General features: G+C 37.4%; 1 protein-coding gene and 1 long non-coding RNA gene across 2 annotated transcripts in view; one reads left to right on the forward strand and one right to left on the reverse strand.

The window, feature by feature from the left end:
* The window catches only part of GXYLT2 (glucoside xylosyltransferase 2), a 72,523-nt gene extending 47,106 nt beyond the window's left edge, over window positions 1–25,417 (forward strand). The window contains exons 4-7 of the mRNA XM_051980873.1: window positions 6,893–7,144; window positions 8,635–8,758; window positions 21,078–21,250; window positions 24,905–25,417. Coding sequence (XP_051836833.1) covers window positions 6,893–7,144; window positions 8,635–8,758; window positions 21,078–21,250; window positions 24,905–25,090 — 735 coding nt within the window. The 3' untranslated portion in view covers window positions 25,091–25,417. The remainder of the gene's footprint in view (window positions 1–6,892; window positions 7,145–8,634; window positions 8,759–21,077; window positions 21,251–24,904) is intronic.
* LOC127551275 (uncharacterized) overlaps window positions 11,525–25,656 on the reverse strand; it is a 28,036-nt gene continuing 13,904 nt past the window's right edge. Inside the window, exons 2-4 of the long non-coding RNA XR_007951043.1 lie at window positions 22,068–22,241; window positions 18,447–18,508; window positions 11,525–11,894 (exon numbers count right to left, since the gene is read on the reverse strand). This is a non-coding gene — a long non-coding RNA (uncharacterized LOC127551275). The remainder of the gene's footprint in view (window positions 11,895–18,446; window positions 18,509–22,067; window positions 22,242–25,656) is intronic.

The following is a 25,656-nucleotide window of genomic DNA, read 5'->3' on the forward strand; positions in this document are numbered from 1 at the left end:
TGGGGCAGTATTGACCTCATTTTGGGAATTATTTTAAAATCTTTTGTCCATTTTCTGCTTTTCAGAATCAGTAGCTGGTTCAGCCGTTTACCCACAAAGCCTTCTTCTTTACCTATCAATGTTATTTGGTGTTAACTTTGACCTTTAATCATTCAGTGATCAGAACAGGAGATAGGAGGTTCTGAAATGACTCTTAAAATTGTTTCCTGTCTGTTCCTATTTTGTCAAATTTGTTTTTTTGATATTTGGTGACTGTGATGTCTAGTATCTTCCCACTCTGTTCTTGAAGAATGTCTTCATGTGGTCTAGCTTGAGGCTTCTGAGCAGTGTATCCACTTTGACCTCTTTGGTTTATAAATGTGAAACCACATAAATATTTTCAGCTTGTTTATATTTTCCAATTTAGTTTTTACCGTCTTCCTTTCTGTTTAAATCACCAGTGATCAAGGTACGTGTTGACCTTGTTTGAGAGAAAATTGTCAACTTCTTTGGAGAATTTGTGTATTTTATTCTCTGTAACAGATGTTAGTATATAAACTACAATTATCTTTATGGTGGACTCTCTGCTTATACTCATTGTAATCACGGCAATTGTCCCACGAAACATTTCCTGTTGTCTCTGTGCCCTTCACTAAACCATGTATGCCAGCTTGTTTAATTTGCTTTTCTGAGAGGGATCCTTTTAAATTCAGTTTATGTCTTCTCGTTTCTTTGATGGCTAGAATGTCACTGAATCGCAGAATGTGAGACCTGGAAAGGACAGAGCTGGGTTGGGGGTGAGAGGCTTGGGGAAGTGTGGTGGAGCAATCTGGCCCAATCTATAACTGACTGAAAAGCTCTTCTACTATTTCCCCAATAAATGATCCTCTAGTATCTTGATCCAACTAACTACCTCCTGAGGCAGAAGCAGCTCATTCATTTTTAGAGAGCACTTCATGTTAAGAAGTTTTTCCTCTTGTCAACCCAGAATCTATCTCTGTAACTTCCTAATTGCTTCTAATTCTGCCCTGGAGCCACATAGAACAACTCGAATTCATCTTCCCCTTGACAGCCTTTCAGATCCTTGGGGACAAGCTCTATCTCCTTCCTCTCCTCCAACTCAAGTCTTGTCTCAGCTAAGATACACACCCACCATTTTCTTCAGCCAATTCTCCTAAGCCTTGAGCTTCAGGCACTCACCATTGGGCTTACCTTCCTTTTTGCCTTGGTCTCCAGCTTATCAATGCCTTTCCCCAAAATGGGGTGTCTAGAACTGAACACAATAGTGGGGAGAATTCTGCCCAGAGCAGAATGTAGCCAAACTACACTTCTGTCAACATACAGCCTGAGATGTCTTGAGCTCTCTTAGCAAACAAGATAATGGCAATGAAGGGAATATGAATTATTACTGTTGAGAGGCATTTGCCTAATAGGTAAAGAGCCAGCCTTGGAGTCAAGAAGGTCAGGGTTCAAAATTCACCTTTTGATAAATTACTTGTATGATCATCACTTAACCTCCCAGTCTCCCATGTTAACTTAGACTGGAGCCTGTGAACTTGGATAGAAGGGGGAAATCACATGATTTCAATATCATTTCCTTTATCTTCTGCGTTTTTGTTTTGTTTTATTTTGCTGAGGCAATTGGGGTTAAGTGACTTGCCCAGGGTCCCACAGCCAGGAATGGTGTCTGAGTGTCTGAGACCAGATTTGAATTCAGGTCCTCCTGACTTCAAGGCTGCAACTCTAACCACTGTACCATCCAACTTCCCCTGTATTTTATTTTGAAACATGCTTCTGAGAAGGGCTCCATTGATTTTACCAGATTGCCAAAGAGGCCCTTGATCTAAGAGAGGTTAAAATCTCTTGCTCTAAAACCCTATTTTGAAAAGTATGTGTCAAACTGTAGTTGCTAGAGTGAGTTTATCATTCTCATCATCATCACCAGCACCATCATCATCATCCTATTGTTTTGACTCAAGATAAATGTTATGGGCCAGAACTCTGTATTTGAAACAAGGATTCTTATAAGATGCTAACTCAGGGGAATTGATAAAGACAATGTTTATCCAGGTTAGCATGGTGCTTAATAGTTCTCTAATTCAGTACATGTACTTAGCACTTAATATAGTTCCACAAGATTCACATGTAGGATGATGTAATTATAATAGGGCATATAAGCTGGGACAAACTCAGCCAGACAGAGTCATTCTATCTGACACCAACATGGTGGCTGGCCTGTCCTCCTGCATTTCCTTCCCTGAAACTAAGCTAGTCTGGACCCCAGGCAATTAGTCTATCTGGTCCCTTCATTCACCACTTCCTAGATCTCTCTTCATCACCTGGCGATTATATTGGCGCTGCTCTCACTGGATACTGCCCTTCTGTCAGGTTAAAAAGCCTATATTCTCCCCAATTGTAATCCCTTTCTCCCATCATATTGCTTCTCTGCTGATTGATCATATCAGAGTCCTGAACTTCTAAAGACTCTCTGGGTGTAACTTAGGCTGCCATCATGCCCCACCAACAGGTGTTTGTTTGTTTTTTGTCTGAGAGCTGGGCCCTGCCTCTCTTTTCCCTGGGTCAATCTACATTCTGAGGCCCAGTTGCATTTTGTACATGGGGTTTTGGGTCTTGTTCTCTCACCTTGTCTTCTCACTCTATCTCTATACCTACACTGGACTTTCAGATGCCCTATTTTACCACACTGAAAGCATTGACGAGTCTCTCTGGAAGTCCCTTGTCAGGAGGGACCCCGTCTTCCCACGTTCTGCATCGTAGCCTGGGTATAAAAGGGATTTGTGCCTACTGTGGCATAGTGTCTTATGATCTCTAAAGGAGCATCCTTGTGCAGTTCCAGAATAATTCTTCTACAAACCTCATTAGCAGTTTCTTTAGTGAGTTGTTTGATCATTATTCCTGTTGCTGTATTTTCTCCAATCATTGGTATAACAGCTGTCTGCAGATAACCCATGAAATCAGCAAAGGGTTTATTGGGACCTTGCTCTATTTTCATGAAGGCTTCCCCTCCATCTTTTCTTGGGAGGGAGCTCCATGCTTTTATAACAGCAGCAGTAATTTGCTCATACACTATCAAAAGATAATTAATCTGTACTAAAGCATCTGCATACTGACCTTCACCTGCTAGTTGGTCAAAGGTGATTTGCATATTAACTCCATTTTGCCTATTTTGTTGAGCTTGTATCCTACATAGTTCACTACACTCCAACAGCCACAAGAAGTTTTGTTCAGGTTCAAAGCATGTCCTTGATATAGATTTCCAGTCACCAGGGTTAAAATTTCCTAAGCCAAATTCTCTAATACTATCTTAATATATGATGATATAGCCCCATAGAATGAAACCCTTTTTCAGATCTTTGATTTTTTCCAGATAAAAAGGAATGTATCTTCTCCTTTCTTGATCTGAAGAGTCAAACTCTTCAATAACAGGGTATACTTTTTATTATCAGATATATGCTGTTTTATTTTAGCTTTAACCAGTGCCTTTTGTAATCTTGTCATATGCTGCTTCATAGGTGGTGCTGATTGTGTCACTGCCCCTTCCTCTTCTCCTTCTCCCTCTGCCCATGAAGGATTAATTGAGGAGGGTAGGACAGGGGATGGGGAATGCCCTAATGGCTCCTGGTGTGAAGCACCACACTCCTTAATTAAATCAGAATTGTTCTTAACTCTTTTCTTGTCCAATTCATCCTTTTCACCTAGTTTGTCAGTATCCTTCCCTTCCTGTTCTTTTTTCTTTTTCCTTATTCTAATATTTATATAATTCCTTAAAGCCAATTGTATTGTTATATGTAAAAAATGTTTCTTTAGGAATTGAATCAGGGCCATTATCATTGTAATATTCACATAGTTGCTCTCCTACTAATTTCCACTCATCTGGATCTAATTCTTTTTCCTTAGAGAACGAAGGAGATGTGTATTTTATTTCAAAGAGTTCAATGATTTGTTCCAAAGTTACAATCAAACCTTGTTTTTTTTTTTTTATCAGTTTTTAACTATGCTTTTGACACATTTTCCTTGAGGTGGAAAAGGCTCTTTTCTAAACATTTGTCCCATTTCACCTGAAATATTAGTTTAGCCCTTTAGAAAGTTTCTTTCCTGTCTATTTTTGTATTCACCCTAATTTCTGGATCACAGAGACATTTCCACTGAATGCAGGATCGAAGACTTTTTCCACTGAAATCAGGATTGTGTCAGTCTAGACTGCTAATTATAAATCCTTAGCCCCATGTTCAGACTCTAAAATGTAGTGCTCTGGTTGGTTTTCTGAAGGTCTTGGGGCAGCCTTCGTTTCAGTAGTTTAATCACCACAAGAATAGCCAGGGATAAAGTCCAAATTCTTTATTATCTCCTTGCCTGGGGCTCAGCTAGCTTTCTTGAGGCCCTTCAGACAGACCGTGGTCTCAGTGCGGGAGAGCAGGAGGACAGGCCAGACACCATGAGGCTGATGAAGATAGAATGACACCATGAGGCTGATGAAGATAGAATGAATGTTTGAGTCCAAGGGCTTGTGCTCCAGCCTCCAGCCACCACAAAGGTGAACAATGGAATGAATCTGTTTCTTAGTCCCATCCTGGCTGAGTTTGTCTCAGTTTATATGCTCTATTATAATTAGATAGTTTACAGTATACTGAGCATAAACCAATCATTATATCACTAGGGAACTATTATGTGTTATAAGATTAAATCAGTCATTTTAAACTAGAGAATTGTTAATCACCATGCTAAACCAGATAAACATTTTCTTATCAATTCCACTTAGCACCTTATAAGAATCCTTGCTTCAAGTACAGAGTTCTGGCCCACAACATCTCCCACTTTCTTTTGTTTTAGAACATAGGTGGTCATACCCTGCCTGACTTCTCAAGAAGATGAGAGTCCAAAAAGGAGGTGATCATGCCCTCCCTGACATCTCAGAAAGGGAGATGAAAATAAGGAAAATGGGGAATCAAACCAAATTAGCAGGTTTCTGAAGGGTCTCATTTGAAACAGAGTCATTACACAAGCACATAGTAACACAGCTAGTAGTGATGTAACGACGTGAATCAACATGAGGAATTGTACATGTCCATAAGTCCTAGAGATAGTCCAGAACCAATCTATTGTCCATTACTTCATATGGCAGGAATCCAATAATTCCTGCAAGTTTTGAAGTTTTTCATCAGTCTTATCATGTGTTAGGGAATCCAATGATTCCTGATGATTTTCAAGCCCTGCAACAATCTTATCATGTCTCAGAGAATCCAATGATTCCTGCGGGTTTTGAAGTTCTGCAACAGTCTTATTATTAGCCATGCTCTTTCAGTGTCAGATGTTTCTTAGGTCTTCTTTGTTTCCAGATTTTTCTCTTTTTCTGTCTCTCAAAGTCTTTTAAGCTGTTCTAGTATGGGGAGAAAATGAAAGGATATGGATTGGATGATCATATAGTTAAATGAATTTTAAACTGGACTAATGCCTGGATGCAAGTCTGGCTGGATGTTAACTTGGAGGTCTCTAACAAAGTGCTCCAGGGATCTGTGTTCATCTCTGTTCTAATACTTGGAGCTTCAATTGTAGGATTATATAAGTTTAGAGGGTTATATAATTCTCCGGATGAGTCAGGCTCACTAGTGAGGGATAGTTATCTTCAGGGTTTATGGGCTCATGTGTGTATCTGCTGTGCTTTGTATTTTGTTAGGTGACAAGAAAACCCATCTTCTGTTTGAGTATTGTTGGTTTGAGTCTATATATACATATATGGCTTTTTAAACTTTTTCCACTCATGGCCTTTTTTTGCCTTTTTTACCTGGGCATATAGGTATATAAAATATATATATATAACATTTACTGATAACAAATCATAAAGAAATTTCTCTTAAAACAATTCTTTGGTCTAAATATAATTTTTCCATTTATTAAAGACAAAAACAAATTTGCATACTAATAAGATGGATTGCTTATTTATTTTACATAAAAAATTAAATCTTGGCAGAATGTTTGATACCTTTTACTCGTTGCCAAAATTTTCATAACCGCATATGAAGTCACAACCCAGTTTAAAAAGCTTTGATATAGATGGCTCTTCAAAATTTTTTGTTGTTGCTTCCTTTTGTATTTGTCTCAGAGATAGGTAAGAGGTATATTTAGAGATTTCTAGAGGAAACTTTTAGTGGGGGCACGAGCCAAAGAACATGATTTGTAGGAAGCCTCTAACATTGAACCCATTTTATACATGCCCAGAGATGGATTCTAGGCCATAGGTTACATGTATACAACTGAAACCCCAAAGATATCCTTCCCACAACACTCCCTTTGCTTTGTGAAGTTGGGTTCCACAGGTATGAAATGTTGCATAGAATGTTACATATTTATAATATAGTTTCAATTTTGTGGAACTTCTTCCCACTTTCTTTTGTAAAAATCTTTATTATAAGGAATAGCACTCTGGGAAATAGGGCAGAAATGAATAAAATCTGGGCTATATAAAAATAACAAAAATCTTTTTTAAATTTATATACATTTTTAAAAATATATATTTGAATTAAAAATTTAAATAATTTACATAAACACAATTATATCTAAATAAATAATTTTAAAATATACACACATATCTATCTTCCCATCCCCAGGTGAAAATAAGGTCTCTTATGGTAAGTATTGTTTTGTTTTTGTCTTCAGAGTATCTGACTCATGGTAAGGGCTCAATAAAAGTTTGTCTAATTGAAATGAATAGAAGGAAAGAAAACTGAGTATTTATTCATTCGAAAATGAATCCAATGACATCAGCAGTACATGCCTTTTCTAATTCGTATTTTTATTTACACGCAGACTTTACAATTTAGCAGTAAAAATGGTGTATTTTATAATTTTTTTAACCCTTTTTTTTTTCCTTTTTCCTAATGGCTCCTTCCCCAAGGTGATTTTGAAGGATGTGGACTCACTGCTCTATGTAGACACAGATGTTCTCTTTCTTCGTCCCATTGATGATATCTGGAGGCTTCTGAAGCAATTTAATTCCACCCAGCTTGCAGCCATGGCCCCCGAGCATGAGATTCCCAAAATTGGATGGTACAGTCGTTTTGCTCGGCATCCTTACTACGGAATGACTGGAGTTAATTCAGGAGTGATGCTAATGAATTTAACTCGAATAAGAAATACACAGTTCAAGGTAAGATAATGTAACATTATATAAGAAAAGCTCTCCTACCACTTACCCACCCTCCCATTCCCTATTCCCCATTCACTTTTTAGGAAACTGAACTGACTTTCATGTTTCTACAGTGACATTTCCTTGGATGAATAACGTATTGACTTAGTTCCATGGATTGAGTAAGGCTGTTGGGTGAAGAAAGGAGCTTTATTGTTTGAATTTTTCAGTCTGTGGTATTATTGAGCTAGGAGTATAATCATAGTTGGCATTCAGAAATATCAGGGTTCATTTTTAAGCCCTTTAGTCATATTTGGTTAGAGGCAGAGTTGGGAAATTTGAGGAAAATTTTAGTTAAAATCTTGATTCTGACACTAGCTTAGTGATCCTGAGCAATCCACTTATTCTCCTTTCTCTCATATAGTGCCATAGTACTAACTATAAACGCAAAGGTGGGTTATGATCTATGGTTGGATGGGTATAAGTTTCCAAAGTGGAGGTTTTCTAATCTTCCAAAATAATAATCACAATAACAACAACATTGGTCATTTGTTCAGAGATTTGAGATTTATAAAGTGTTTCACATGTATCGTGTTATTTACAACAGCCTGGGGCATAGATATTACAGATATCTTCCTCTTTTGACAAATGGAGAAACTGAGGCTCAGAGTTCATTTTATGTATTCAAAAATTCAGCTTAGGACTAGATTCTTGTTTCTGTGAATCAACTTGCTTCAACTGCAGGTTCTCCAGAGTCCAATAAGGAATGACTATGATTCTTTTATCTGTATTTTAATTTTTTGTGTTATCATTTTTAATGTCAAGAACCAGCTTTGTAATAGAAAATAGATTATGATTAGGAGACTCCATGGGCCATAATATAGCAGCAGCATCTGCCATGACTGCTGACATAAGACCCAATAACCTTTTCATGGCTTATTCTGTAAAACTCCCTTCCTCATGGGCCAATATTGTCTCATGTGCTGAGGTTAAAATCCGGGCTCTTATATGTATAATTTTTTGTGATATGGATTTCTTTGCCCATCTCGTGAAGCCTGTGGAACCCTTCTCAGAATAAATTTTCTCAAATTCCTGGGGGAAAAAATACTTAAGATTACAAAAGAAACCAATTATACTGAATTACAGTAATCAAAAAATCTTAAGGTACTGAGACACCTTGATGACTGGGTAAATTATTAACTTTTTCAGTTTCCTCATCTATAAAATAGGAAAATGAATGGCACCTGCTGCACAGGATTGTTGTAAGAATCAAATGAGTTAACATATAGCATCTTTTACAACTTTAAAAGAATATATAAATATTTATTATTATATTTTATTAAAAGTTAATGGACTCTAGGTTAAGAACCCATAGGCTAAGAAGAATGTCTTCCATACTGTTTTGGTCTGATTTCCTTTCAAGCATGAAAATGGCCTTTCTCTACTCTCTGTTAATAGGGAAAACCTGGTGGCCTTTGATCCATTATTCCTGTGCTTTTTCTCATCTACAGAATAGCATGATTCCAACGGGCTTGGCTTGGGAGGACATGCTGTACCCTCTGTACCAGAAGTACAAGAATTACATCACGTGGGGAGACCAGGATTTACTGAATATTATTTTTTACTTTAACCCAGGTAGGTCACCCATTGGGAGGGCAGTGTGTGTAGGAGGATTCCCACGTGAACCCCAAAGAGCACATTCCAGAGCTCGGCTCCGTCACTGAATAGGCTCACATTGTACACAGTGGCAGCCTGTGTGTTCTGGCAAATGTTGCTCCCCCTTCTTTCTCCCCCCCACTCACCCCCCAAGCAGTGTAGGCGTGTCCTTGCTACTGCCAGCACAAAAGGCAAAATCCTGAAGAATCCATCGCTGGACTAATTATGGAGATAATCTCTTTCCAAGTGTGGAACACTTTGCATCCAAGAAGCTTAGTGAAAATTGATTTGGAGCACAAACCAAATATATATAAATGTAGATTGATGGTGTTTGATTCTTGGGATTTTTGAGCCTATAAATTTCTATAAACAAGGTTTTTTGTTTGTTTATTTTAAAGATTGGGTCATTCTATCTCATCCAGACTAGAAGCCTAGGGGCCACTAGTCAGACCTGTTCTCACTCCCTTTGATGTGCTCCATTTCTGACTTGTTCAGGTTTACCCCTTCTCAGGAAACTTTAGCAGCCCTCCCTGACATTCATTATATGAACACAATCTTCATAGCTCACTGTAGCTCAGGACATCCAAAACATCAACATTCCCAGGATTTACAGACATGTGACGCCACAGAGGGCCTCAGTTAGCATTTAAAACAAAATGAAATAAAAACTCCACAAAAAAGAAAACCTAGTAGAGAAAAAGAAAATAATTCTATAAATACAGCTTTCAATCCAGTACAGGATCTATTATAACCTTCCTAGCTTTTGAGTAGGTCTCCCTTACTCAAATCCTCCTGCTCCAATCCAAGTCATCTCCTTATTCATTAAACTCCTGTGACTTCTAGGATCAAATATAACACCTTTATCTGGCTCTTTGTAACTTAGGAAAGCATATATAATATGAGATTCTTCATAACTTTTAAAAAGTCACTTTGTACCTCAGTTTCTTTATCTGTAAAATGGAGATAATAATAGCACCTTCCTGCCAGGATAGTTATGAGGATCAAATGAGATGATATTTGTTAAAAGCTCTTAAAGGCACAGTGTCTGACACATAGAAAAAAGTTCATTTATTTATATTAAACCACAAATTATATATTATGTATCTATCTATATGTGAGTTTGTATTTGCCTAAATACAAATGTGTATACATAGACACACAAATATTCTCTTTCCTTCTCTTCCCCCTTTCCCATTATTATTTTGTCCACCAGGTCAGATCATGTCTGGAGTGTTATATCTAATTTTGGGGTATCATAGTTTAAAAGGGATATTAATAAATTAGAGCATCTGAACAGGAGGGATGATTGGTTTGGTAAGGGAATGTAGAAACTTAGAAGAGTATTATGTCCTCATTGGCGAAGGAATCCCCTACATCCCCAAGTTCATTAATAATGAAAACCTGTTCAAGCTAAGTTCTATTGGAAGAGGGGTCCAATGAGGATTGATTGTGGGAACTAGGAATGTTTAGTCTAGATAAGGAAAGACTTGGGAGCGATGGCAAGAGAGTAGCATTCAGATTTTTACTGGGTTGTCAAGGTGAAGAGAATTAACCCTTCTGTACTTGGCCCTGAGGGGCAGTACTAGATCCAGTGGATGAACCTATCAAGAAGCCAGATTTGGGGTTAATTTAAGGAATCGTTGTTAACCACTAGAGCAGAATCAAAAATGACATGGGCTACCTTGGGGCAGGGTCCTCTCTTCCTGAAGGGTCTTCTGGCAGAGGCTGGAGGGGCGCTTCTCCTGGGTGTTATAAATAGGATTCAAGCAGTGTGGGAGGAGAAAAGTTCCTTCCTAGCTTGTAATCCACAATACTGTTTCTGATCAGCCACTTTCCCCCTCTCATTATCTAGGGGAAAAGAATGAGCCAGGCAAAGAGAACTCTTTATTTGCATTCAAGACAAAGCTTTGAGGAGATGGAAACAATTAGAAATTTGGGGATGCAAGTTATTATCAGATTCCCACATGAAGCTAATGAATTTTCCTTCCTTTTCTTTTACTCACATCTGGTAAATGAGATCCTAAGTCTTGTTTAGTATCTGCATCAGTACGTGTGTGTGTGTGTGTGTGTGTGTGTGTGTGTGTGTGTAGTTTCTCTTTCAGAAAGATGTTTACAAAAAACACTTTTTTTCAGTCTCATTTTTAAAGTTTTGGTTCTATAGCTTCTGCTTTATGTCAATGCTCTTGGACCAGAAAATATACTTCAATCAAATGATTAATGCTCTGAGCAAAACTCTGCAATGGTTTAATCTTAGTGGACTTCAGAAGAATGAAAAATCCTCTAAACCAAAGACAATCTGAAATAAGCTTCTTGGAAGTATTTGTGCTTTTAATCCAATTAGATTCTAAACTCCTTAAGGGCAGGAAAGCTCTTTTGCTTTATTTGTAATACCTGTGTGAAGATCTGTATAGAGTCCTTGGAAGTTTGTACTTTTAATTGCCTCAGAATGAATTGTAAATGGCGATTGTTTCTTCCCAGATGCCTTAATCACTGAATGGGTGTTGCCTAGGTCAATCTGAGAGGATTTTAGCTTTAAAAGGCCAGTTGTTCTGATCTGTATCTTGCACCTAGACCCAGATGGCTCCTGGGGAGGAAGTGAGGCTGCTGACTTTGCACAGCCCTTCCACACTTAAATCCAATTCCTTTGATGTCCTGTATCACCTCCCTGGGTTCTTGGTCTTCTAGAAGGAAGAACAAAAACAACAACCACAGGTTGTAAATTCTCTGAAGGCAGGGAATGGCCTCTGCTTTTTTTTTTTTTTTTTTTAAGGTCTCCAGAGATTAGCAACAGGCCTGGCCCATGGTAGGTACTTATTAAAAGTTTATTGAATGAATAAGTTTGGGAGTACATGAGAAACCCCGAAGAGCCACTCTGCTGGTATTCTTTGTAGAAATTTCTTTGTCTCAAAATATAGTTTATCCTTGGCTTGACAGACTTTTTAAAGCAGTTCAGACATATTTGGCCCCTGGGAGAGCAGAGCTGATTATCTTCCTGGAGTCTCTATCTCCATGAAAAGGGAAATTTTGCTGACTTTCTACAAATAAGCTCTAGAATTCAGGCTTCCTTCAATTGTTGGCCATGCTTGATTTTGCTATATTGCATCCAGATACTTTGCTGTAAATGATTTTGAAAGAGTTATGCAATAATTCAAAGAACTGATTCCTAGCAGCATGAAATAACTGACGAAAATATATATTTTAAGACCGTTAGATAGTTCTCCTTATTTGTTCATTATATAATCTCTATTTAGCATATGAGCTAGTGGTATCAAGTTTCAGTAACTATAAATGTCTTCATTTCTTTCCTTAGTAGAATGTAAACTCCTTGAGGGCAGGCGGTTTTTTCTGGGTCCTTCCTTCATTCCTTCTTCCCTCATTCATTGTTTTCTTCCTCCCTTCCTCCCTCTTCCCTCACTTCCCACAGTTTCTCATTAAGTCAGTAAACATTTATTAAGATCCATCATATGCCAGGAACAAAACTTTGGAAATAAAAAATTAAAAAACAATTCCTGCTTTCAAGGAGGTTATAGTTTGATGGGGGTTAACAGTTGGATACAAGCAAGCTCCAGACAGCTTAAGTTGTAGATAATCAACACTAACATTAAGGAAAATCAGAAAAGGTTTCTTGTAGAAGGTGGGATTATTAATAAATGTTTACTGAATTGATGTTAACTCTAGCTGGACCTGAAGAGGGGGAAATGGGACAGCCAGTCCCTGTAAAGTGATGAAAACAAACAAGTGGATTTACATTCTCTAGATGCTGGGGTCATCAAACTATGGCCTGAGGCCAGATGCAGCAGCTGAGGACGTTTATCCCCCTCACGCAGGGCTATGAAGTTTCTTTATTTAAAGGCCCATAAAACAAAGTTTTTGTTTTTACTATAGTCTGGCCCTCCAACAGTCTGAGGGATAGTGAACTGGCCCCCTATTTAAAAAGTTGGAGGACCCCTGCTCTAGAGAAAATCTAATTTTCATACACAAACCTACATGGTCCCACACCCTCTGGAAGCAGGAAGAAAGATTATCTCTTCCGGATGCAAAACTTAAGTGGCCTTGCCTATTCCCTTCTATTGTTCTGTTTCTGTATAAAATAAGTCCTTAGAAAATGTCTCTTTGTTAAATCACTTGATGTTGCCCACCAAGAGAGCATTATCTTGGTGTCTTTCTAATAATAAAAGCTTTCTCTTTTCACAGCCTTTTGAGTTAGCGAATTTTTCGCCTGTAACCTGGTGTTTTGGATAACTAGGAGAGCAACCCATATTCCTGCCACTATCCATACCTCATCAGACCCATTTTCTATAAAAGAAGAATTTGCTTTTAAATAAAAGTAAGATCTTTTTCTTGACCAAAAAATTTGGATGGAATAGTTAGCTTAGAATAGAATCAGGAGCTAAATCCTGCCGAAGGTGCCAACTATGGGACCTTAGATTAGTACTTTAATCTTTCTATGCTTCAAACAATTCTCTAAGTCTTATCTATTAAATTATAGATAGATGGAAATCTGCATTAGGGAAGTGAATTCTCTTTTTAGGAGTTTCTGCATAATGGAAGAAATCACAAAACTGGCATTTTATCTCTTAAGTATTCTTGTAATCTATAAAAGATGTCAGTTTTGAGAGGATTCTAAGATGCTGCCCCAAAAGAACTAGAGACTTTCAAACTTTTTCCTGATCTTTTTCCATGTCCTATGTATCACATATCACTTTTTATTACCTTTCAAAAACAAAAAGGGAAAATGATATGATCTCCCTATTATTCAAAAGAGTAGTGATGGGGGGAACTAGATGGCACAGTGGATAGAGCACTGGCCCTGAAGTCAGGAGGACCCTAGTTCAAATTTGACCTCAGACAATACTTCCTGTGTGACCCTAGACAAGTCACAACCCCGATTGCCTCAGGGGGGGAAAAAAGAGTAGTGATGGCCAGAGAAAGGAGTCTTAGGAATAAGGAGTACAAAGGACATTTCATTTGCTATTTTTGCAGAGAAAATGATTGTATTGACTTATCTCCTGAGCTCAGAGTAGTAATGAATAAATGAATGAACATTTGTTTAGATCTTACTGTACCAAACACCATGCTGTTTGTATGCCCATTGATACACTTAGAAAAAGCAATTTGATTCCTGTCCTTAAGGAACTTACCCTCCAGTAAACATATGTGCAAAATTTTGGCCAAGGAAGAATGTTTTGGACAGAAAAACTCGAGAAAATGGTGTTTGGGATCATTTGGAGGAAGGAGGGTAATTGTGTCCAGGTACCTCGAAGAGGCTATAATAGCAGAAGGAATGAAGTCCCCCAGAGATGATGGACATTGTTCCTAACCCTCTGGCCAGATCAGATTTTTGGAGTTGTATGCAAATTAAAGGGAACAAATTGGATAGGGCAAATGAGGAAAGACAATTTAGGGTTCCAAGCAGAGGATGACTGAGTCAGCTGGTGCTTATTGACAGAAACAGGAAGTCAAAAGAAGAAGGTGGAGGTGGAGTGTTCTTATTTTGGAAGAAAGATGACAAGTTTTATTTCAAACATCTTGTTCCAGATACCCCCGGAACACCTAAGTGGAGGTGTCTAGTAGGCAGTTGGAAATGTCTGCCTAGAGAATGGTTGTCAACAGGAGCTCATTAATGCAACTGTGAATGAGTGAATCGGGAAATTCTGTTAACAGAAAGAATGCTCTGTTCCCAAAGTTGTACCCAAACGAAGTTGAAAGAGATGGGTTGATGAACTCAAGTCGGCAGATTTTTTTTTAAGTGCCTACTATATCCCCAGGACTGAGATAGAATAGTGTAAGAAGGCTTGTTACAGCCTTTTGTCTGTTGATCAGATTAGAAATGATTAAATGGTGAAGGCTTCATCCCTATGGTTTTGTCTGTGGTAGACACTCAAACATTTTATTCATGTCTTCCCCTAAGCTTCTCAGACCTCTTTAATTCATAAAAGTGACCTGTTCCTCCCTTAAACTGTGGTAATTATTGTCTATATAATTCATGTGCTGCCATGTGACAGCGGTTATTTTTTTGAGCTACAATTCAAATCTCCCATTTTAATTTTTCACTCATAAATGTCTTTTTCCCTAAATGGATTTTGAGACTCCTTCAGAACACTGTCATGGCTTATGTTGCTTTGTACCCCACATAGTACAATACCTTGCATGTAATAGAATCACAATAAAAAATGTTGATTCAAAAAGGACTAAGGGAATAAACATCTTTTACAATTCTTTATATTTTGGATTTTCAATAACAGGTCAATAACCATTGACTGTTAAAGAAGAAATTCCCTTTATTCTCATCTCAACCTTCTGTGCTACTACTCATTTGTTTGGAACAAGGCTCTAGGGAATCATAGAACCTATCCATTTAATATAACTTCTTGGCCTGTGGGCTAAGGTCCATTTTAAATATCTAATCCCAGGTGGGCCCTCACTGCAGCAAAGCAATCCTTTTATTCTGCTTTCTTGACTCTATTACACTCCTCATGATGACTGTTCTAGATTTTCTCATTTTCCCTCAAGCCTCCCACACCAATTCTCTCCTATCTCCCTTTCAACAGATGACCTTGATTTATTGCTTCACTGCCATGAGAGGCCATTTGTCATGAACTTCACCAGTGCCTTAATATATACTTCAAAAGTCCTCAACATTATCTCCTGTTATCTAGTCTCTTAAGAAGAAGTTGTTCTCTCACTGAGGTCAGCCTCTCTACTGGTGCTTTTGATCTCATCAATCAGAGCATTTATTAAGAGATTACTATTTTCCAGCCACTGTACTAAGTACTGGGGTTACCAAAGAAAAGGAAAAATAAGTCCTTGCTCTCAAATTTCTTTTCCCCCTTTGACCTCTCAGTCTCCCCTCTTTCTGCTCTCTCTCATCTGTCTCTCTTTTGTCTGACCTGTCTCCTCTCTTCTTCCTCATTCCTTCTCCTCTTCGTGTAGTTTTTCTAGATTTTACCATAGTCCTTAGACTATCAACTGTTTACGGGTTGTATCTCTCTAGTAGAATTAAAATCCATAAAGGCAGAGAACAATCTTTGTTTTGTCTTTTTATTTTTGTCGTTCGGTCATTTTTCAGTCTTGTCTGACTTTTTGTGACCCCAAATGGCAAAGATACCAGAGTGGTTTACCATTTCCTTCTCCAGTTCATTTTGCTGATGGGGAAATGGAGGTAAATCAGGTTAAATGATTTGCCTAGGGTCACCCAGCTAGTAAATGTCTGAGGACAGATTTGAACACAGGGATTCCTGACTCGAAGCCCTTCACCATTTAGCCCTTCCTTTCTTTTCCATCCCTAGCACTTAACCCAGGACCTTGCTGAGAGTATGGGTGAATCTGCTTAGAAATGGCAATAGGCACAAGGACTCTTAAACTGCCTTCACAAAAACCTTCCTTTTATATAAAAATAGAAACATTCTTTTTCATTGTGTTTGAATAAAAAGAAAAACATGTCGCATCAGTGACCTATGGGGAGGGAAGATTAATTCCTAAAGAGGATTCAGGTTAGTGGTCAGCACAGTTCCTAAATGTTCCAGGCTGGAGAGAGACCTAGGAGACCCTGTAGGAAAGCTGGTTACACTGAGCCTAAGAGAGCAGAGCATGACAGGAGTCAATCAGGCTTCCCCCTGCCCTTGGGCTTATCGTAAATACCATCAGATTGTAATATCTATTATTATCCAGAGTGGTTTCACAGGACTGCTGCTTTTCAAGTAATCGTTGCTTCTTGGAGCCAAAAGCATTCATTTGAATGTGATTTTAAAAGCATGTTGAAAATCCTCTTTTAGAAGCTCAACATAAAAAAAACAGAACATCCTGTAACCCACTTTACGGGAGCTACAGAGTAAGGATTTATATCCTTTTCAATTTGCAGCATCCCCCAGTGAGGGCTTTGCCCCTAGCTGTGTCTAGTGAGCATAATAATAAGGAAAGAAATAAGTATTTATTAAGTGCCAGGCACTGTGCTAAACTTTATCAATATCCTTTTTGATTCTCAGAACAACCCTGGAAGGTAGATTCTATTATGATCCTCATTTCACTGAGGCAGAGAGCAGTGTCACATAGCTAGCAAGTATCTAGGTTGGATTTGAACTCAAATCTTCTAAGTTCAGGCCCAATGCTCTATTTGCTGCAAATTGTAATAATAATAATATTACTGTAGTTTATATATATTATCTCACTTAATCTTCCCAACAACCCAGTGCAATATATACTACTATTATCCCCACTTAGCAAATGAGAAAACTGAAACTAAATTAACTTAATCTCCCAGGATTGCTTAGGAGATAAGTGTCTAAGGGAAATTTGCATTCAGGTTGGCTCTGTCTCCAAATCTAATACTCCACTATACCAGGCTTCCTTTCTACAATCAAGAACAAAAGGAAAGAAAAGGAAATGGGGAAAAGCAAGAGGAAAGGAAGAGTGAAGAAAGTTAATAGTAAACATTTAAGCACCTACTATGTGCCCACCATCATGCTAAACATTGAGGCTATAAATAGGAAAAAACCAGTTCCTGCCCTCTAGGAGTTTATAATTTAATGAAAGTTCCTTTTCAAGGGAAAGAGAGAGAGATAGCAGGAGTGGTCCTGGTGGAGAAGACAAAGGGCCAAAATCATGGCGGCTGAGGAGCAAATGAGATGTCCATCCTGTTCTCCTCCTTAACTGGGAGTTTATGGCACTGTCTCCAGTTAGAGGGGCAGAGGGTTCTGAGGATATGGGGAAATAATAACAAGGCTGATTGGATCTTGTAAGATGATCCTTCCCAGTGAGGAGTTACCTGAGGATGAGGTAGAGAAGGCAAAGGAAGCCTCAATGGAATGCAGCAGGGTGGAAATGAGATTCTGAGGAAAGGAAGAGATAAAGGGGAATAAAAGAGACTCTCTCTCCTGGACTCACTAATCTCTAATGATTCGAGGCATCGAGGATCAAATATTTTCTCCTTCAGCCCCATCTTGTCTTTGTGTCCTCCACATATCCTGTGGTCCAGCCAAAGAGGTCTTCCTCTAGGACTCATTCATGGTATTCCATCTCTTATCTTCATGTCTCTGCATAAGCTGCCTTTTCAAATTAATCCACTCAATGTCCATCAGTTGGAGAATGGCTGAATAAGTTATGGTGTATGAATGTTAAGGAATATTATTGTTCTGTAAGAAACGATCAGTAGGAGGATTTAGAGAGATCTGGAGAGACTTACAGGAACTGATGCTGAGTGAAATGAGCAGGACCAGGAGACTGTACATGTCAACAAGATCATAAGATGCCTGATGGAGGTGGCTCTCTTCAACAATGAGGTGATTCAGTTCCAATGATCTTGTGATGGAGAGAGCCATCTGCACTCAGAGAGAGACCTGTGGGAATTGAGGATGGATCACAACATAGTATTTTCACTCTTTTTGTTGTTGTTTAATTACACTTTATTTTCTTTCTCATTTTTTCTCCTTTTTGATCTGATTTTTTTTGTACAGCCTGATAATTGTGGAAATATATATAGAAAAATTGTACATGTTTTACATATATTGGATTGCTTGCCATCTAGGGAAGGGGGTGGGAAGAAAGGAGGGAAAAAATTTGGAAAACAGGGTTTTGTAGGAATTAATATTGAAAACTATCCATGCATATGTTTTGAAAATAAAAAGCTTTAATAATAATAACAATAATAAAAAAAGATTAATCCACTCACCTTTGGGTATTCCAGAGGCCACCCCTCCTGATTAAGGACAGTTAGTCACATTTACCTTTTGTCTGTTGATCAAATAGAAATTAGATTAAGTGGTTAGAGGAAACTAGATTTACTAGCTGGCCTAGACCCCAGACAATGCTCCATCTTCACATCCTAGCTAGCTTTCTACTTAGATCATTTAGCCGTCTGTCTTCCCTTTATGTACCTGCCCTCTCTTTGGCCATCCTTGCTCTCTCTCCATCTTATCCTAAGAGCATAATAATCAAATCAGTGGGACCATTGCTCCTACAAGGGACTTGTCCATCCACTGCCTTCTATGGCTTCCTGGACTAAAACTCTCTTCCTTTCCCCTTTGTGTTTTGTTCCCCCCCCCCCTAAAATTTAAGCTCTTTTAATATCATAGATTTAGAGCTGAAAAATGCCTTATAACTCATTAAGTCTAACCCCACCCTCATTTTATAGATGAAAAAGTTTAAGACCCAGAAGGTGGTAAGTATATAAGGCAAGATCCTGTCAGGAAGTGCTCTATCAAAGTAGACTTGGGGGCATTTCATTCTTTTGGCTTTCTACTCCCGGGTTTTAGCACAATGTCTGGCCCAAAATAAGTAAGACATATATTTTCATTTTCTCTTACATATACATACACACATGTATAACATATAACTATACATGTATTTACAGAATATACGCTTATTAGGTTTACTTGTCTTTATATCCTCAGCTCTTAGCATTTGCCTAGCACACAGTAGGTGCTTACTAAATGCTTCTTGACTGAATAAAAGAACCTCATGACTTAAAATCCTCCTTGAGGTGACTGGTCTGTAACCCAACCCCCCTGGTATATATAACCCAACCTGTCTCTTTGGACAGGTCACTCAATGTCTCTGTAAAATGGGGGTGATGGTTCTGACACTAGAATAGCTCACAGAATTTTACATGGTAGGGAAGGCTTTCTTGGTGAGCTCCAACGTGATCTATAAATATGAGTCATTGTTGTTTTTATAGTGAGTCCTTAGGGAGAAGAATGAAAAGGAGTCTGAGGGAAGTGAAGTCCCAGAATGAGTCAGGTTTCCAAAACTATTAACAGAGTAGTGGAAAACCTCTGTTGCTGGCAACTCATTAACTCATTCTGCCTTGTTCCATGGGGAAGGTGCTAGGTGAGGGGGATTTGGTATAAACAGATTACAAGAACTTGAGAACATAAATGGAAAGAAGAATCCATTCTCAGGGCATTCTTTAAGTGCTCAAGAGGCTTTGGAAATGAATATAGGCCTTTCCAGGAAAATCGAAGGCCCTAAGTACAATCAATTTAATGAATGAATGAGTGAGTGAATGAGTGAATAAATGAATCAATGAGCATTCATTAAACACTTCTTGTGCGCCAGTCACTGTACTAAAAGGCCTCTTTACTTCTGCCAATTATGGAGTGAATTAGGGACAGAGATTCAAAAGACAAATATTATCTAAGAGTCATTTTTTTAAAAATTATAGCAATTTTGAGCTAAAATGTCAAAACTGTATATTGTATTATGGTTTCCATGAGGACTGCAAGTACAAACTGAAAGCTTAATAGGATTCAGAGTTAGAATAGGACCTTAAAGATTACTTTGTCTAACCCACTTATTTTATGCATATGGAAAGCTAAGACCCCAGTGAGGTCACCTAGGTAATTAAATTCACTATGCTGTCTTTTTTAATAGATAATTTGTGCATTTCATATGTTACCTTTCTGCTGAATAAATAGTTTCACCTTCATGTTGTGACCACGAGGGAAATAGTGGATTGTAACAGTGACTTAGAAAAATTTAGACTTTGGGTTCCAGTGTCCTTTGACTCAATTTGGCATGCATGCTTGGACCAAAGTGTAGTCTGATGGATGACATTTCTAGCCTTTCCTTTCCTTTCACCCCTTCATGCACCCTATGCCATGTCCAGACTGGAATTATTATGATTCTGATTAGAGCCAGAATTTACATAGCACTTTATGGTTTGCAAAACATTTAGCAAATATCTCATTTTATCTTAACCACCACCTGGTACTGTTATTATAGATAAGTACTTTCTGAATCCAGTTCTTCCTGTGCAATAAGAGAACTGTTCGGTTCTACACACATATTGTATCTAGGATATACTGTGACATATTTAACATGTATAGGACTGCTTGCCATCTGGGGGAGGGGGGTGGAGAGGGGGAGGAGGTGGAGAGAGGGAGGGGAAAGTCAGAACAGAAGTGAGTGCAAGGGATAATGTAAAAAATTATCCAGGCATGGGTTCTGTCAATAAAAGGTTATAATTATTTTTTTAAAAATTATAGGTAGGTACTGTTATTAGTAATTCTGATAAAATAGGCTATATTCCTATTGGGCATCAAGATAGTCCATCCCCCTTCCTGTACAATTTTTGGTTCAGTCTGTATATTAAAACAAAAAAATAAAAGTTTGTCATTCCATCACTTTTGGCAGATTTCAGTGAAACTGGGTTATGAGAATGTTCCTAGATTATGGAGATTTGGAAACACATTAAAAGAACTACTGTTTTAAAATATTAAAAATACAGGACCCTACTGAGCCAATTTCATGAGTGTGTGTGTATGTATATCCATATTTGTTTTTGTCTTGTTTTTTCCCCCAGAGTGTCTCTATGTGTTTCCATGCCAGTGGAATTACAGGCCCGACCACTGCATGTATGGCAGTAATTGTAAAGGAGCAGAACAAGAAGGTGTGTCTGTTCTTCATGGCAATCGAGGGGTCTATCATGACGACAAGCAACCAACTTTCAAAGCCTTATACGAAGTAATGCGTGATGTAAGTTCTAGTTCTGGGGATAAACTGGTTTCCAGATAGAAATGGCCTGTGCTTGAAGACCCAGAGTGCACTACTGATAACTCCCGGGGGTTATTTCTAGTCTATTTATCACACATTTGAAAAGGAAATATGGCACAAACAAGGTTCCTCTGGCACTTGGGCCAAAGTTGGATTTGCTTGAACTTCTCGCTGAGTTTAAAACTTAGGTTCTTGAGTAATCTAGTGTGGATATGGACAAAGATGATAGGAGCAGAGCAGATTTTACACAGTTGTGCTCCTTTATTCTTTCTCTCTTTTCTTTGTCTCTCAGATATTAATAATTGAGATATTTGTTTTAAAAAAAAAAAACATTTAGCAAAGTACCTGGCATGTAGTAGACTCCTTATAAATATTTATTCCCTTCTCCTTTCCGCTTTGAATATTCTCTTTTTCAGAGGTTTTAAAACCTGGGAAACTCAGTTAGGGAAAGGACATGGGAAATTTCTGGTTTGGGTAATAACCAACACATTCAGATAATCAAAGGGTGAAGCAAGATCCTGCTAGAATACACAAATAAACCAAAGTGAACAAAAATCGTCTGGTGCTTTGGCTAAATGACAATTTTACTTTCCCATTGAGTTGATGTTGTAGTTGAATTATGATGTCTAGCATGTGAACAAATTGTGTTTCCTTCCTGGTCACACATAAAACATTTAAGATCATGCTTGGACTGGTTCTACAAAGGTATATTGTTGAGTCAGTTATTCAGGAGCAAAACTTGACCACTTGAAGAAAAGGCTAATTAAAATGGATTGTCCCAAAGGAATTATGTCCCTACCTTGTAGAGAGCCAATGCTTGTCAACTTTCTCTCCCAGCCTCATTTCCAGCATCCATCCCTCATCTCTGTAAGGATGTTGACTGCATACCCATTGCCATTGTCTGTCAGACAGGTTGGCTGAAAGTAGATTTTCCATCCCAAATTGTCTTCTTTGCAGCCCCTCGGATCATTTCCTGCAATGTCAACAGAAGCTCCCTGAGAAAATATTAGTGTCGGTTCCTCTAATAAAATATTGAGCAATTTAAATTTTCATGTTTATATAATACATTAAGGACAGCAAAGCAGTTTTCCCCTAATGACTCTTCAAGGTAGGGAGAGCAAGTATTATCCTTTCAAGGATAATGAAGGAAAGTTCTGATGGCTTATATGCCTTGTCCACAGTCACAAAGATGATGTGTTCATTTCCCCTCACTTGTCTCAGACCACCTGGACAAGCATTTTATGGGTTTGGGGAAGATATTTCAATGCCCAAAGTTTTCCGTGACCAATTTAGTTGAAGAAGGGCTAGGATAAGCACAAACAGCCCCAGGAAATAAACCAGAGTAACAATAGTGCATTTTTTGGGTTTGGTTTATTTTTTTAATTGTATTTTTTTAAGGCATGCCTTGACAATAAATAAAAAGTAAAAAAGATTGAGAAGTACACATTTTTAAATTCCATTGGATATTAGTTAAATATTTTAACAATTATTGATTTATAATATGATCTCTATTTCTGGCCCTCACCCCCATTCTAGATGTCTTTATATGGATTTGTTGTATCCCTTTAAGTTGTATAAGCTTCTTAAGAACAAAGACTATTTTTTTTCCTTGTCTTCCTGGCCCAATACCTAGCACAGGGTAGGTGCTTCTTAAGTGCTCGAAGATTGATTGATACTTGATACTTGAAACAGGCTTAAAATCCCTTCACTGAGACATAGTGTGTCCCACTGGAAAGCACATTTGCTTTGGAATCTGAGGATCTGGGTGTCAATATCAGCCCTGCTCCTTTTATTTATTTTTTTAATAAATATTTTATTTATTTCCTGTGTAAAAAAAAAATAAAAAAAATCGAAATATGGATCAGATCTATCTTTTTTTATGATGATTAGAAATTGAAATCTAAGTGGATGTTGATATTTGAATATAATGAAATATTATTGAGCCATAAGAAATAACCAGATGTACAATTTTAGAGGAGGTCAGGAAGATCACTATGAATTGATATAGAACTAGGTGAGCAATTATACAACAAGCTTCTTTAAAAGAATTGAGAATTCCAATTGAGGTAATATGTATACAGCTAGATGACACTATAGATTGCTAGACTTGGAATCAGAAAGGCTTGAATTCAAAATCAGCTTTACATAGGCAAATCACGTTATTATTGCCTGAATCAGTTTCCTCATCTGTAAAATGGGAATCATAATAGCATCTACCTTCTAGAGTTGCTATGAAAATAAAATAATATTTATAAAGTGTTTTGCAAACCTTATAGATTATATAAAGATTAGTTATTATTATGTAAACCATGTCCAAAAAAAAAAAATTAAGATGACTCTAGTTACCTTCTAACAGAAAGATGATGAACTTAAAAATACAGAGACTTTTTTTTTTAAACATGTGAATTAATTTTTGAGATTATAGAGATATTGTATTGGAGGATTTTCTTTTTAGGGTTATTTGTATTTTCTCATTGGGGGTAGGTGGCAGTGGGAAGGGCAGATTAAATTTTTTAAATGTTTACTATTTGAAAAATTAAAATAATTACTTGAAACAATTTTTAAAAAAATAAGTAGATATTGGGATGAGTTAGCATCTTTTCACAGTGGGTATTATGGATCAGTGGTTGCAAATTCAAATAGAAACACTGACCATTGAAACATGTAAGCTACTCTGTAGGTAACACATTAACCTAGAAAGACATGTATTAACATTATTTATGTTCTTTTGTATTTTTATTTTATGGAATATTTCCAGATTATGTTTTATTAGCTCTGATACCTTTTTCATGGAGGACCTTGAAATTAAAATAAACCATAATCTAGGTTCTCTATGCCTTCAACATCCCATTTTTATGGACAGAATTTGTAATAAGCACAAACAAAAAATGCCTAAAAAGCAGTTTCCACTAAGCAGAAACCTTATTCAGGATTTCTTATTCAAACTGAAGCCATCTTTAGAGAATCTGAATTTTAGATTTAATTTAAGATTACTTTGAAATGGTCTACTACTATTTATTTCTTTTACATAAAGATGAAAACTTAGACTCAGAAGATAATAGCTCTGAGAAATAGTGAAGTAAATTTACTTCTTTAATGTCGCACAAATTACATGCCAGGATTTGAATTATGGCCATATGATTCCACATCCAACATTTTTAAGGAAGAGCTAGAAGTAAAAAGCAGGACAAATTAGTACTTACCCAGCACTCTTTCTATCATGCCATGATTGCAAAACAAGCCTAAAACTGGTCTTCCTTCTTTAGCACTATTTACCCCCCTTTTACCTTTTATGAATTTCTAGTAAAAATTGTGTTTCTTAAAAATCCTTTTTTACATTTAAAAATGTAACTATGAGCTTAATATTAAAAGGAAAAATCATTTCCTCACCCACAGTAGAATACAAAATGATTCTATATTCTCTATGTTTTGGCTATACCTAATTTTGCTGAAAAGTTTTGAGAGCCCTGAAGTGAAAAAGTAACTGAGCCAGGAAGATCTGAATTGAAATCCATTTTCTGAAACTCCTATTTAACCTTTTTTTGTTTTAGGATGATTTATATTTCTTTCTTCAACTAGCATTTTCAGTTGCCAACATTAATTTGTTTTCCTTTGTGTTTATATGTTTTCTTTCAGTTTCCCTTTCAAGACAATCTTTTTCAATCCATGTATTACCCTCTCCAGTTGAAGTTTTTGGAAACTGTACATACTTTATGTGGACGAATTCCACAAGTTTTTCTGAAGCAGATCGAGAAAACAATGAAGAGAGTGTATGAGAAGCATGTCATTGTCCACCTCAGATCCAACAGGATGTATTATTAAATACACCTCATGGTCTTTAAAAAAAAAAAAAAAACTAAAAACCTCTAAATTTGGCTTATCGTTGGCAGATCGTTGCATCTCCCATGATCAAGGAGCTAAAAAAAAGCTTGTGAAACAGGCTGGATCCTCTTTCATAGTCTTATGATTTCACGATGCTCTCAGACTATCATTTAAAAATGAAATTGTGAAAATTTTGCAGTGTTGATTTTGCTTCAATGGAGTATGCTTTTTGTTCAAGGATTTTTTAAAAAAAAACTTTTTTGGTAGGTTTTCATGTTATTGATCATAAAACGTTGCTGCAACAATATGAACTAGCTGTGAAAAGAAGTCTCTGCAACCTTCTGACTCCTGTTAACTGCACAAAAATATTAAGGGTTGATTGGCAACTTAATGCCATCTGGGCTCCTGAGGGAGACAATTTCTGATCAATTGTCTTTTCCATGACAACGCATCTGTTAGAGACAGCGTAAGTAAACCTGGGCGTATATGCCAAAATCATCGATAGTGGTCTTAGAATAAATACATACAAGGTGAATTTTCTGTTTACAGAGCTCTGTTGAAAGCCT

Source organism: Antechinus flavipes, chromosome 1 (assembly GCF_016432865.1).
Source record: "Antechinus flavipes isolate AdamAnt ecotype Samford, QLD, Australia chromosome 1, AdamAnt_v2, whole genome shotgun sequence".
Lineage (NCBI taxonomy): Eukaryota > Metazoa > Chordata > Mammalia > Dasyuromorphia > Dasyuridae > Antechinus > Antechinus flavipes.